The 12,659-nt window shown below is 44.5% G+C and overlaps 1 protein-coding gene across 4 annotated transcripts in view; it reads left to right on the top strand.

Annotated features, from left to right (window-relative positions):
• Nucleotides 1-12,153, top strand: part of LDB3 (LIM domain binding 3) — a 67,818-nt gene extending 55,665 nt beyond the window's left edge. For all 4 annotated transcript variants that reach the window (XM_012472608.3, XM_064374412.1, XM_012472609.3 and 1 more), the window contains 2 exons: nucleotides 1,897-2,012; nucleotides 8,997-12,153. In XM_012472608.3, coding sequence (XP_012328031.2) covers nucleotides 1,897-2,012; nucleotides 8,997-9,086 — 206 coding nt within the window. In that variant the 3' untranslated portion in view covers nucleotides 9,087-12,153. The remainder of the gene's footprint in view (nucleotides 1-1,896; nucleotides 2,013-8,996) is intronic.
• The last annotated feature ends 506 nt before the right edge of the window (nucleotides 12,154-12,659 follow it).

The following is a 12,659-nucleotide window of genomic DNA, read 5'->3' on the forward strand; positions in this document are numbered from 1 at the left end:
GCAGAGGTTGCAGTGAGCAGAGATCATGCCTCTGCACTCCAGCCTGGGTGAGAGAGAGTCTGCCTAAAAAAAAAAAAAAATATATATATATATATATATATATGTATACACACACATAAATGGGAATGTCATCTCTTCACAGAGATACCATGAGGATTAAACAAAAAACACAATGGCACTCAAATCATGGTTCCCTTCCCTCCCTCCTTGTGTCAGTTATGAAGACTTTCTTTTCTTTTTAAGACAGAGTCTTGCCTCGCTCTGTTGCCCAGGCTGGAGTGTAATGGCACAATCTTGGCTCACTGCAACCTCCGCCTCCTGGGTTCAAGAGATTCTTCCTGCCTTAGCCTCCTGAGTAGCTGGGATTACAGGCACTCACCACCACACCCAGCTAATTTTTGTATTTTTAGTAGAGATGGGGTTTACCATGTTGGCCAGGCTGGTCTCCAACTCCTGACCTCAGGTGATCCACTGGCCTTGGCCTCCCAAAGTGCTGGGATTACAGGTGTGAGCCACCGTGTCCGGCCAAGACTTTCAAAATAAGAGCCAACATTTTTTAGTGTTTGTGTCAAATACTTCATTTATGTTATCTTATTTAATCCACTCAAAACCCCGTGAGTTCAGTACAATAATTATTCCCATTGTATAGATGAGAAAGTTGAGGCCTTGAGAAGTTAGGCAACTTGCCTCAGGTTTGAAAGTTCCTTAATAGAGTTGGGATTCAAACCCAGCTCTTCCTTTTTTCAGAGTCCAAGTTTGTAACCCCCATGGCACACTGGCACTCAGTATGTGGTCTAAGACAATGAATGGACATAGTGTCCACAAGAAGAACAGTAAATCACTTAAGAAAAAGCCAACTGTGGAAGAGTTTGGAGGGATGTGTACACTTCTCAGGAGGGATGTGACTTTGTAAATGGGATGGAGCTTTTCTAGAATAATCTAGAGATGTTCCAAAGCCAGTGTGGTAGAACTGTAGCCCCTTTGGGCCAGAGAGGTCAGCTGCCCTGGTGAAGGAGCAAAGAACCTGACCCACGGTGCCTCAGCTGTGGGACCCTGGCTGGACCCTTCACCAATTTTAGTCTCAGTTTTCTCATCCACAAAACAAAACAAAAAGATAATCATAGTTCAGTCTCTGAGGGATTTTGTGATGATTGGGTTTATTCATTGATTAACTGATTGATTGGTTAATGCGTTCATTCCCTGTATATATTGTGGATATTGACTGTCTGTCAGGTATTATGCTGGGAGTACAAAGAAAGCTAAAAAGTAGTCCCTGACGTTGAGATACTTGTAAATAACACCATCCATGTGAAAATGCTTCGAAAATTGCAAAGCATCATATAAATAATATTTAATAGCATTATATCCTTGGTTGGGGGTAGGGATGGAGGAGGAGAAGGACATGCCCCAGTAAAGTAGTTCAAATACTATTTATAGTAGTAAAAACTTGTTGTCAACACAAATGCCCCATGACAGAAGAATGGGCAAGCAAAGAACATTCTATAACTCTTACATATGCTGAGCTCTCATTCTTCCAAAGTAAGCATAGCTGTTTGGAAACGTGAATTTTTTTATCTTGGGGGCTTGATCTATTTGGTCTATCAGAGGGGGCCGAAGCAGAGGAGACAATCTCCCTGCAGAAGATTGATGACAATTCCAGAAGGTGTTTGCAAATCACACCAGCGTAAGGTGGTGTCTAAGCCTGAGTCTGAACAACATCAGTGCAATGATTGGAAAATGGAAAACTAGCAGTCATGTAACTGAGTATTTTGTCTGTGAAATAACAACCAATTAGATTTCACCTCCTGATCCTGCCCACTGATTTGGGGGTTGTCGTGGCTTTGGGTCCCCACTGTCCTCCTAGGTGTGTGGTCTTCACTCTGCTTTTCATTTTAGACTACATCAATCTGTTCAGCACCAAGTGTCACGGCTGCGATTTCCCCGTGGAGGCTGGCGACAAGTTTATCGAAGCCCTGGGGCACACCTGGCACGACACCTGCTTCATTTGCGCGGTATGTCTCTAGCTTGGGGCTCTGCCTTTCTGAAAAGAGGCAGGAGGGAGGAAGTGGGAGCCAGGTGACCAACCCTCTAAATCCCTTGCCACACTAGCATTCTGACATCCTGATCACTTTTAAAAGCTGAAAAACACCATGATGCCTCGATACGTCACAGTGGAACAAAGTTTCATTCCTAGTAGTTATTTATAAATCAATGTGGCTTTGTTACTTTCCATTTCATTAAGGACAACAGAGAGTCCCAGGATTTGGCAAACCAGTGGCTTGTCTCACCAGCAGTGTTGTCAGTGGGCAAGAGCAGCCGATGATTGGCTTTGAGAGGAGCAGTTGGCTTCCCATGGTTATATGTTGCTTCAGATATGATGGAGTGACTTGAGGGTTTTTCTTCCAAATTGTTACCTTGAACACTAGATTGGCGCTTACTTACTAATCCTATGGAAAGCTGAGGTAGGGTTTCCCTTAGTAGAACCTTTGGAAAGTAAGACTGAGTATCATTTTATTTTCCTAAGTGGTCCTTTCTTGATACATAGCTGCCAGGAGATAAGCCCTGGATTAACTATTAACTATGTGCTGCTTATTTCTGCTGAATAGCTGGGTCACTTTTAATATGAGACTGGCATTTTCCTTCTGAGGGTTTTGGGTTTGGGTGGGCACGTGATGGTGAGCCTACAGACATTTAGACTCTGAGGGAGAGGTAGGAAACAGTCATCCCTGAGAAAGCCCCATAATGTCAATCTGTCATTGACTAAACTTGATTTGGGAACCTTTTTTTTTTTTTTTTGAGACGGAGTTTCTGCTCATTGCCTAGGCTGGAGTACAGTGGCATAATCTCAGTTCACTGCAAGCTCCACCTCCTGGGTTCAAGCGATTCTCCTGCCTCAGCCTCTTGAGTAGCTGGGACTACAGGAACTTGCCACCACACCCGGCTAATTTTGTGTATTTTTAGTAGAGATGGGTTTTCACCATGTTGGCCAGACTGGTCTCAAACTCCTGACCTCAGGTAATCTAACTGTCTCAGCCTCCCAAAGTTCTGGGATTACAGGCATGAGCCACTACACCCCTCTGAATGGGAAAATTAAGGCACCCCTACTATTTTTTTAAATTAGAGTTTCTAAGGTAAATTTTGGAAATGTGTGAAATAATCTGTACTGTTTCTACTTGAATAATTTTTATAGACTGATGACATAGGATGACCCTAGTCATAAAGTTTGCTGCCATATCCTTTTGGTTCTACACTTCACTTCCATACCCCGCCATCTGTGGGACACACTGTATTCACTCTGTGTGTTGTTGGTTTGCTAGGGCTGCCTTGACAAATTACTGCAAACTGATGGCTCCAACAACAGAAATGTATGCTTTCACAGGTCAAGGAGGCCAGAAGTCCCAAATCAAGGTGCTGACAGGAGGCCATACTCTTTCTCTGAGCTTCTAGGGGTTGCCAGCAATCCTTGGCATTCCTTGGCTTGAGGCTATGTAACTTCAGTCTCTGCCTCCATTGTCACAGGGCTGTCTCTCTTCTGTGTGTATGTCTTTACATGACATTCCACTCTGAGTGTGTCTGTCTCTGTGTGCTTCTCCTCTTTTTTTTTTTTGAGACGGAGTTTCGCTCTTGTTGTCCAGACAGCAATGGCACAATCTCAGCTCACCGCAACCTCCACCTCCCACGTTCAAGCGACCCTCCTGCCTCAGCCTCCCAAGTAGCAGGGATTACAGGCATGCGCCACCACGCCCAGCTAATTTTGTATTTTTAGTAGAGACAGGCTTTCTCCATGTTGGTCAGGCTGGTCACTTTACACCTGACCTCACTCAGGTGATCCGCCCACCTCGGCCTCCCAAAGTGCTGGGATTACAGGTGTGAGCCACTGCACCCGGCCTTCTTTTCCTCTTCTTATAAGGATGCTGGTCATATTGGATTAAAAGCTCACCTTATTCCAGGCCTCATCTTTCTCTCTCTCTCTTTTTTTTTTTTTTTTTTGAGACAGTCTCACTCTGTTGCCCAGGCTGGAGTGCAGTGGCACAATCTCAGCTCACTGCAACCTCTGTCTCCTGGGTTCAAGTGATTCTTGTGCCTCAGCCTCCTGAGTAGCTGGGATTACAGGAGCATGCCACCATGCCTGGCTAATTTTTGTATTTTTAGTAGAGATGAGGTTTCGTCATGTTGGCCAGGCTGGTCTTGAACTCCTGGCCTCAAGTGATCTATCTGCCTCGGCCTCCTAAAGTGTTGGGATTACAGGCACAAGCCCCCGCATCCAGCCTCCATACCTCATCTTAACTTCCATTTTAATTACATCTGTAAAGATCCTATATGCAAATAAGGTCACTGCTACATCCCTGTGCTGGGTAGGCTAGATGACGGGTTAGGACTGCAGCATGTGGCTTTTGTGGAATACAATTCAACCCCTTAACTTTCTGATTTTCCAGCTCTTTGAACAGATTCTCCAGTTGTCTTTGAGGGTGTTTTAAATACATCCCCTCCAAAAAGAGACAATGGTATAAATAGACTGGCTTTGGGGTTGTCCCCTGCAGAGTCATAGCTCCCCTGTGTCAGGCACAGCACAGGGCTCTCTGAACCTTACATTCAAGCCATGGCTTGTCTAGTCCTGAGGCACTGCCTGTACATCTGATTACCCAACTTCTGGAAGGATCCAAGAGACTTGGGGAAGGTCCAGGAAGACAGTGGCACAGAAGTCCTGTTTTCCACAGGCAGGCTGATGAGAGGTCTGTGTCACATGCAGAGGGAATCATGGCAAAGGTAAGTGTGGGTCTGTTCCTGCAAGCCTCACATTTGCAGCTGAGTCACAACAGCAAAAGTCCAAGAGAGAGAACAGAAGAAGCTGTAAAGCTTGGGGTGGCTCAGGCTGGTATTACGTATAGGTTCCAGAGAGTGAAGTCTAGCCTGTGAGAGGCCCATAGCACTGCCCTTTGGAGGATCAGCACGGAGATCGTTAGGTCTCCCTCCAACCCAGCCTGCATGGCACTCATTGCCCTGTCAACGTATAGCAAAGTGGAACATGGTTCTTAACTTTAGGAAGAAATCTTTTGATTGGAAAACTTTGAGGGACTTGAGGGATTTTTTTTTTTTTTGGACCTCTTTGTATCACTTCATATTTCCAAATCACTTTTGATGAGCATATATTTTCCTGTAACTTCCAAAAAATTAGTAAGACAGATCTGGAGTAGCTCTCCCAGCTGATGTGCTGTTTTCTCACCTTCTTTAGACTAATTCAGTTTACCAACCATTCCTGGCATTGGGGGAGTACAAGAGTGTCCCAGAACAAGTCTCCACCTTCACAGAATCTAGAATCTTGAAAGGGAAACAAAGACAACAGATGTGAGCAATTAAAAAGTAGAACAGGACAGTATCCCTCAAGTCCAAAGCATATAAAATGAAGGCTGGGAGCCTGAAAAGTGCAGTGTGGGTCAGGGTGAAAGTTAAGCTTCTGTCTGGTGTCTGCACTTGAGTTCCAATGGAAAGGGTCCAACCTTAGTGGAGGAAAATGTCTTACCAATCCCTCTTTTGCTCTAAGTCTTGCTCTTCCCCACTGATGTGGGTATCAGGAGGGGACGGGCGGTGGTATAACTTTTGTAGGCAGTCCTAGGGGCTGCTGCAGCTGGCCTAGTTTATTACCCTAACTCTGCTGGGACCTTTAGTCAGCACTGTCCATGGTCACCACCCCTTTATAGCCAGGCCCTGATGCTACCCAGCCACAGAGCCTGAAGGTTGGACCATCCCTGTTGCCACCTGTGCTGGGGTGGGCAGGAGACCTCCTCCACCATGAAGCCACCATGCATGAAGAAGACACTGGGCACAACTCCCTATGAGGGCTCCCACCCTCAACCCAATCTCACCTATGAGCCACTTTTGAGGTTCTGTCCCTTCTTCATTCACTGGTCTTCAGTCTCTGGACACCTTCCCTCCACAGCCTGACTCATCCCAACGTTCTCATAAGCAACCAGCATTGTCCCAGACCAGGTAGGATCTCCCAGCCAGAGCTGCAGTCATTGACAGGCTGCCTCACTCCAGAGCTGCCTTTCTGTCTTCCCTAAAGCCCATTCTCACCAGTTAGGTTTTGAGTGTCCATCTTTTTGCACTAGTCTTTAAATTGTCACCAGCAGCTTGAGGCCTGCACACCAGCCTGGTTATACTCAGCATCACTGCATCCGCCTGGGATGTTTTCAAACACTTTTGTAGCTCATTGGCTCCCAGGGCCCACTGGAAGCCCTATGTGATCCAGGTATAACTTCTCCAACTAGGCCATCAGAGCCTTGCACATGGGGCCAGCGTGGTGCCCTTTTCCTTTCCAACTCTCTTGGATTGGGCACATGCACACTGCCCCAAGCTCAACTCAGGAGGGTGATTTCTCTGTCTCCATGAGGGATACCTGTATGTGGGGACTTCACCTGCACTCCTCCTGATATCAGTGTCCTGCAGATGGCTCCCAATTCTGCCCCTCAGCCGAGATCTTCACTGCCTTCTCCTAGGCTGGGGCCCATGCCAGCCAATGTGACTTCCTGGCAGACTAACATATTGGCATAGTGCCAACCCAGGGCCCAGCCTACGTACTAGTAGTCCAGCAAATACAGAGGGCTAACTCTGTACAAACGATGAGCCCAGAACAATTTCAAGGAAACACAGCCCCTTTCTGCTATGGGATATGGGAAAAATTAGCATAGAACTGGAGCCTTACAGACATGGACAGAGATTCCCAGCTCTACAGCTTACTAGGTCTGTGACTTAAGCAAGACATATGGGCCCTCTGAGCCCCAGTTTTTTTCATTTGTGACATGGGAGAAAGGCATACCTACCTTATAAGGTTTGTGTGAAAATTAAATGAGCTGCTGTATATAGTGTCTGGCATCCTGCTTGATACATGGTAGCCCCTGCAGACATTAATTAGTTCTCTTATTTCTGGGATGCCTCCAGCCTCAGAATATACTCTATGTTGTCATTATGGGGATATAGAATTTCATCTCTTTCGTTTTTCATATCTTTCTCTGCATACTTTTCCATATCTATCTTTTTTTTTTCTTTTTGAGACGGAGTCTCACTCTGTTGCCAGGCTGGAGTGCAGTGGCGTGATCTTGGCTCACTGCAACCTCCGCCTCCTGGGTTTAAGTGATTCCCCTGCCTCAGCCTCCCGAGTAGTTGGGACTACAGGTGTGTGCCACCATGGCCAGCTAATTGTTTTTTTTATTTTAGTAGAGACGGGGTTTCACCATATTGGTCAGGATGGTCTCAATCTTCTGACCTTGTGATCCTCCCACCTTGGCCTCCCAAAGTGCTGGGATTACAGGCATGAGCCACTATGCCCAGCTCCATATCTATCTTTTTCAATGGTGGCATTCCACTGGGAAAATGCACCATGAAAATTTACTGAATCATCTCTCTATTGAGAGAAATGTTAGTAGTTTTCAGTTTCTAGTTGAGCACACGTTGCTTTCTTGTTCTGCAGAGTTGCTTCTGCAGGATAAAATTCTCCAGTGTGGCATTACTGGGTTACAGGGTAGGCACATCTCCATGGCTATTGTTCAATATGGCCAGATTCCCTGCAGAACACTGAGCTGACTCATGTATTCCCAGCAATGCACCAGTAGACCTTGTTTCTTTTTGGCATTGCTGATTTTTGATTGAATACTCTTTTTTTTTAAAGCTTTTTGCTAGACGTATGTTAGGTTAAAGGTGACAAGCCATTGAGGTTTTTCTGTTTTATTTATCTTGCTAGATTAATAGGTGTCTAGTGGTATCTCAGGGTAGTTTTTCTTATAATGGTTTTTTAACTAGTTTTCTTTTTTTTTTTTTTTTTGGTAGAGATGGAGGCTCACTGTGTTGCCCAGGCTGATCTCAAACACCTGGCCTCAAACGATCCTCCTGCCTTAGCCTCCCAAAGTGTAGGGGATTACAGGCATGAGCTACTGCACCTGGCCTTAGGGCAGTTTTAATTTGCTTTTTCTTTAATTATTAGTGAGCATAATCTTCTCTGATATGTTTGTTAGTTTTTTAATGATTTTCTTTAGGTGTTAATCTTCTCTGTGGGTATTGACTTGTGAACTTGTATTGACTATACATTTTGTATAGCATGAATTGGTCAGCTTCATAGTGTATATTTTCTCTTTTCCATTAAATTTAATTTCATTTGATTCTATTCTGTGTTCTTCAGGAATCTTAGTTTTTATATAGTCCAACCCATGTACTCTGTTTCCGTCATTAAGAATTCATAGTGGGAGAGGCTGGGTGCGGTGGCTCACTCCTGTAATCCCAGCACTTTGGGAGGCCAAGGCAGGTGGATCACCTGAGGTCGGGAGTTCAAGACCAGCCTGACCAATATGGAGAAACTCCGTCTCTACTAAAAAAAATACGAAAAGTTAGCTGGGTGTGGTGGCACATTGCCTATAATCCTAGCTATTCAGGAGACTGCAGTAGGAGAATTGCTTGAACCTGGGAGGTGGAGGTTGCAGTGAGCCAAGATCAGGCCTGCACTCCAGCCTGGGAACAAGAGCAAAACTCTGTCTCAAAAAAAAAAAATTCAAAATGTGAGAAATAGGTTGTTGCCTTTTCTCTGGAATGCATGGGGCAGGGCTTTTTCTTTGTTTTTGTTTTTGTGTTTTTTTTTTTTTTTTGGAGACAGAGTCTTGCTCTGTTGCCCAGGCAGGAGTGCAGTGGCACAATCTCAGCTCACTGCAACCTGCATCTCCCAGGTTCAAGTGATTCTTCTGCCTCAGCCTCCCGAGTAGCTGGGATTACAGGCATGTGCCACCACTCCTGGCTAATTTTTGTATTTTTAGTAAAGATGGTTTCTCCATGTTTGTCAGGCTGGTCTCGAACTCCCGATCTCAGGTGATCCACCTACCTTGGCCTCCCAAAGTGCTGGGATTACAGGAGTGAACCACTGTGCCTGCCAGGGCTTTTTCTTAAAGGAGTGATTGAAGTCTGCTCATGTCCCCTGCCACGTGGGTCTTACGCAGGTCTGTTCTCTGTCCCAGGTCTGCCATGTGAATCTGGAGGGGCAGCCGTTCTACTCTAAGAAGGACAGACCCCTGTGCAAGAAGCACGCACACGCCATCCATGTGTAGGCGGCCAAGGCCGCCTGTGCTGACAAGGCCCGGAGCTGCTCCTGCTGCTGGCAACAAAGGATTCGGGAGGCTGATGTTTCTTCTGGGGGGAACAGGGAGACGGAGGAAGTGACTGAGCCCTTTGGAAGTATAATTTTAGGTTTTTTCTTCTGTACACAGATCGTGTATTTGCATAGTTCAGACTAGGAGCCAAATGAAGATTCAAAACCAAGCTAGTTATTAATCCAAGACTGGAATTGTACTTCAGATGTTTAGAGCAGAATTCCAAGAACTCAAAAGTGAAAAGCAACAAGCAGCTTTCCCAAAGCGATACGCTTCCTGCGGTCACCAGAGGAGGACAGAGCTCAGAGCAGCTGTGGAGTTATCTGAAGCATTCTGTGGAGTTCTTAAGCGCTCCCCTGGCAAACAAATTGAAGTGCCAAACAGCACTAGCTGCAGGGTATTTTTAGAGTCATAGCTGAGAGCTTGTTAGCTAAGACCCATTGGGCTTTCCTCACCAAAAAAGGAAGTGTTATTCCATTACTAGCGTCATGGAGCTACCTCTGTGCATCAGACTTCAGACCTTGAACAAACTTGAAACATTCTAATGGGAGCCCGGATGTCCAAAGAGATGTCTTCTGGGAGCCACTGGGCAATTGCCAGGGCTCCAGGAAGGGCTCTGGCTCAGGTTGCAGACAGCTGAGAAAAGATGGCCCTGTCAGCCACCCTCTCTCAGTCTGAAACATCCAACGTCCCCAGAAGGCTTAGCTCCTTTTTGAATTGTGATGGGAAAGTAGAATTGGGTTTTTCCAGTTTTGCTTTGCAGTGTGTGAGAGATTTTTTAAAAGGCTCTGGGTTGTCTTTGGCCTTTGTTTAGCTTTTAGAGGTACGTTAGCATAAGCGTCCAGTCGTGTGCATGAATTTCACTCCAACCTGTGACTGGTCACTTATGATGTCTCCCCCAGTACCCTCCATCTCAAACAGGCTTGGTGCCCTGTTGAAAAGAGAGAGAGACAGTGTCTGAAACAGGATGGCAGAATAGGCTCACAGGCCCAAACTCTGGGTGGGGAAGAGGAAACTTACTTTCTGCCACCCTCAGTAAGAACACACGAGGAGACAGGACCTCCCACCTTCAGGTCTGTACCATCCTTTTCAAATGTTCCTTTAAATGCAGCACATTGAGTATGTACAATTGTGTTAACTGCTATAAGGAAGAGATGCACTGATATATATGCATTTGCTGTTTTGGCCAATATTTTGAAGATGTATGAGCTGAGTTGATCTAGCTATTATTTAAGTATTTATTGAAGTAGACTTGGGCCTTCAAACTTCTTTACGATACTAGTGATAGTTTGAGTTAGGTAAGCATCTTAAAGCTGTTTGGTGATAAAGAAGGCAGCTTAGATTCTGCAGTTGGAAATGGTATAGTCACTTTCCTTTCTGGGAAACCCTGTTAATATGCTCATCGAACATGGCATTGAAGCAGGCGGTTTGCGTGGATGTTTCTCACTAGAGCACGATATTTAGGGTCTTTTCCAACTCACTCTACTCTGTCTTCACTCCCGTTTTGGATTTTTCTCTTTGCACGTTTGAAATGTTTTATGGGAATGCATTAGAATTCTTTTCTTCTAAGGACTGAGACTTCCAGGGGACTGCCATCTTATGCAAGTGTCTCTTCTCCAAGCGGGAGAAGGAAGCATCTAGCTGTGTCCCTAGCAGGAAGCCCCTATTTATTCCAAGCACAAAGCCACCAATCTCCCCCAGGGAGCACCAGGGAGAGACATGAATGTGCTCCTGCCACAGGGCCCTTCCTACCTTTGGATCTGCGAGAAGGTGAATACAAAGCACCAGGCAGAATAAAATCTGCTGGGATTACCTGGAGATTTGTCAGGAGTTGCGGACAAGTGCCTTGGAGCATTCTGTGATTTTCAGAAAGTTCAAATATGCAGGAACAAGGAGGTTGCTGACTGTACAGACAGGCTCTAGGTAGTTTTCTCCAAAAACTGTCTATTCAGTTATCAGGGACTGGTCTTGAGGAAAAAAAAAAGTTCCCTAGAATTCAGTTTCCAAAATCTCTTTTTAAAGATTTTACACACACACACACACACACACACACACACACACACACGATCATTAAACAGTGTATGATCATTAACAAGAAAAGTGAAATATCTCCAAGGACAGTTTCACCACAGTCCTTTATTACATTTCTACATTTCAGAGCACGTATAGATTCTGAGGGACTCTTATTTGCCAGAAAAAAAAAAACAAAACAAAACAAAAAAACACTTAAAAGGTAGCAGGGAAAGAAGGTAGTTTTGAGTGTGGTTCACTCAGTGTCTGTGAGTCTGGTGTAGTGTTAGGAGTAAGGCTATCTAGTTCAAGTTTACATTGTGGATGTCCTACAACACCAAACAACATTTTTCATAATCTGTGGTGGGGAGCACACTTTGGAGCTACAGTTCCTGTCTCCTCATTGTTGACATTAATTTAACATTTATAGGCCAGGTGCAGTGGCTCATGACTGCAATCCCAGCACTTTGGGAGGCCGAGGTGGGTGGATCACCTGAGGTCAGAAGTTTGAAACCAGCCTGGCCAACCAAACCAGCCTGGTTTCATTTTTAGTGAAACCCCATCTCTACTAAAAATACAAAAATTAGCCAGATGTGGTAGCAGACGCTTGTAGTCCCAGCTACTCAGGAGGCTGAGGTGGGAGAATCTCTTGAACCCTCGAGGCAGAGGTTGCAGTGAGCAGAGATAGTGCCACTGCACTCCAGCCGGGGCAACAAGAGTGAAACTCCGTCTCAAAAACAAAAAAGAACAAAAAATATTTATAAACATTTTGCAATGGAGTGACTTTTATCTGCAGTGTTTGTGTTAGGAATCTAGCTTTTATAATGTTAGCTTTTTAACTCAGTATTCTGGCTTTGGAATTTTTTGTTTTGTTTTGTTTTAGTAAGATTTCATAAGTAGAATGTAGCCTGTTAAAGGTGTGCACAAAAATATTTTGCATGTTTTTTTTTTTTTTTTGGCTTGTGTGAATTCTACTTTTTAGCAAAAATAAAGCCCCCAAAAGGATGTGCAAATACAGATTTTTCTGTGTAAAGTTTTTTCATGTACTTCTATATGGCCACAAATAAAAGTTGGAGACAAAACAAAACGTCCTGTGGGAAAAAACACAACTCTGCTTGCCCTGATGCTCAATAGCAGTGTAATCACTGTGTTTAAACAGACAAGGATATGTGAATAACATGAATGTTCTGCATACAAAGGGAATTACCAGGAAAATAATAAACCGAAGACCTCATCTTGCATTATATTTTCAGAACGGTTTGTTTACTTAGCTACTTGGTGGTCAAATATTTCCAATTAATTTATTTTTATTCTGCTCTAAATGGCTTCATTTCTAGAAGAGTTGCCATATTTCCTCTTACATCATTTGTTTTCAAGTAAGTTCAGAGTAAAATCCTCTCATAGCATTTTTTTTCTTTTTAGTCATGAAGACCCCTCTGAGGGCACTACGTTTAACAAAATCAAACTCATTCTTTTTCAAGGTATTCTGTTTCTAGGAATTACTGAAAAGTAAAGGGAAGT

The sequence above is a fragment of the Aotus nancymaae genome, unplaced genomic scaffold (genome assembly GCF_030222135.1).
Source record: "Aotus nancymaae isolate 86718 unplaced genomic scaffold, 86718_ANA_hifiasm-v0.15.2.pri h1tg000010l, whole genome shotgun sequence".
NCBI classification, from domain to species: domain Eukaryota; kingdom Metazoa; phylum Chordata; class Mammalia; order Primates; family Aotidae; genus Aotus; species Aotus nancymaae.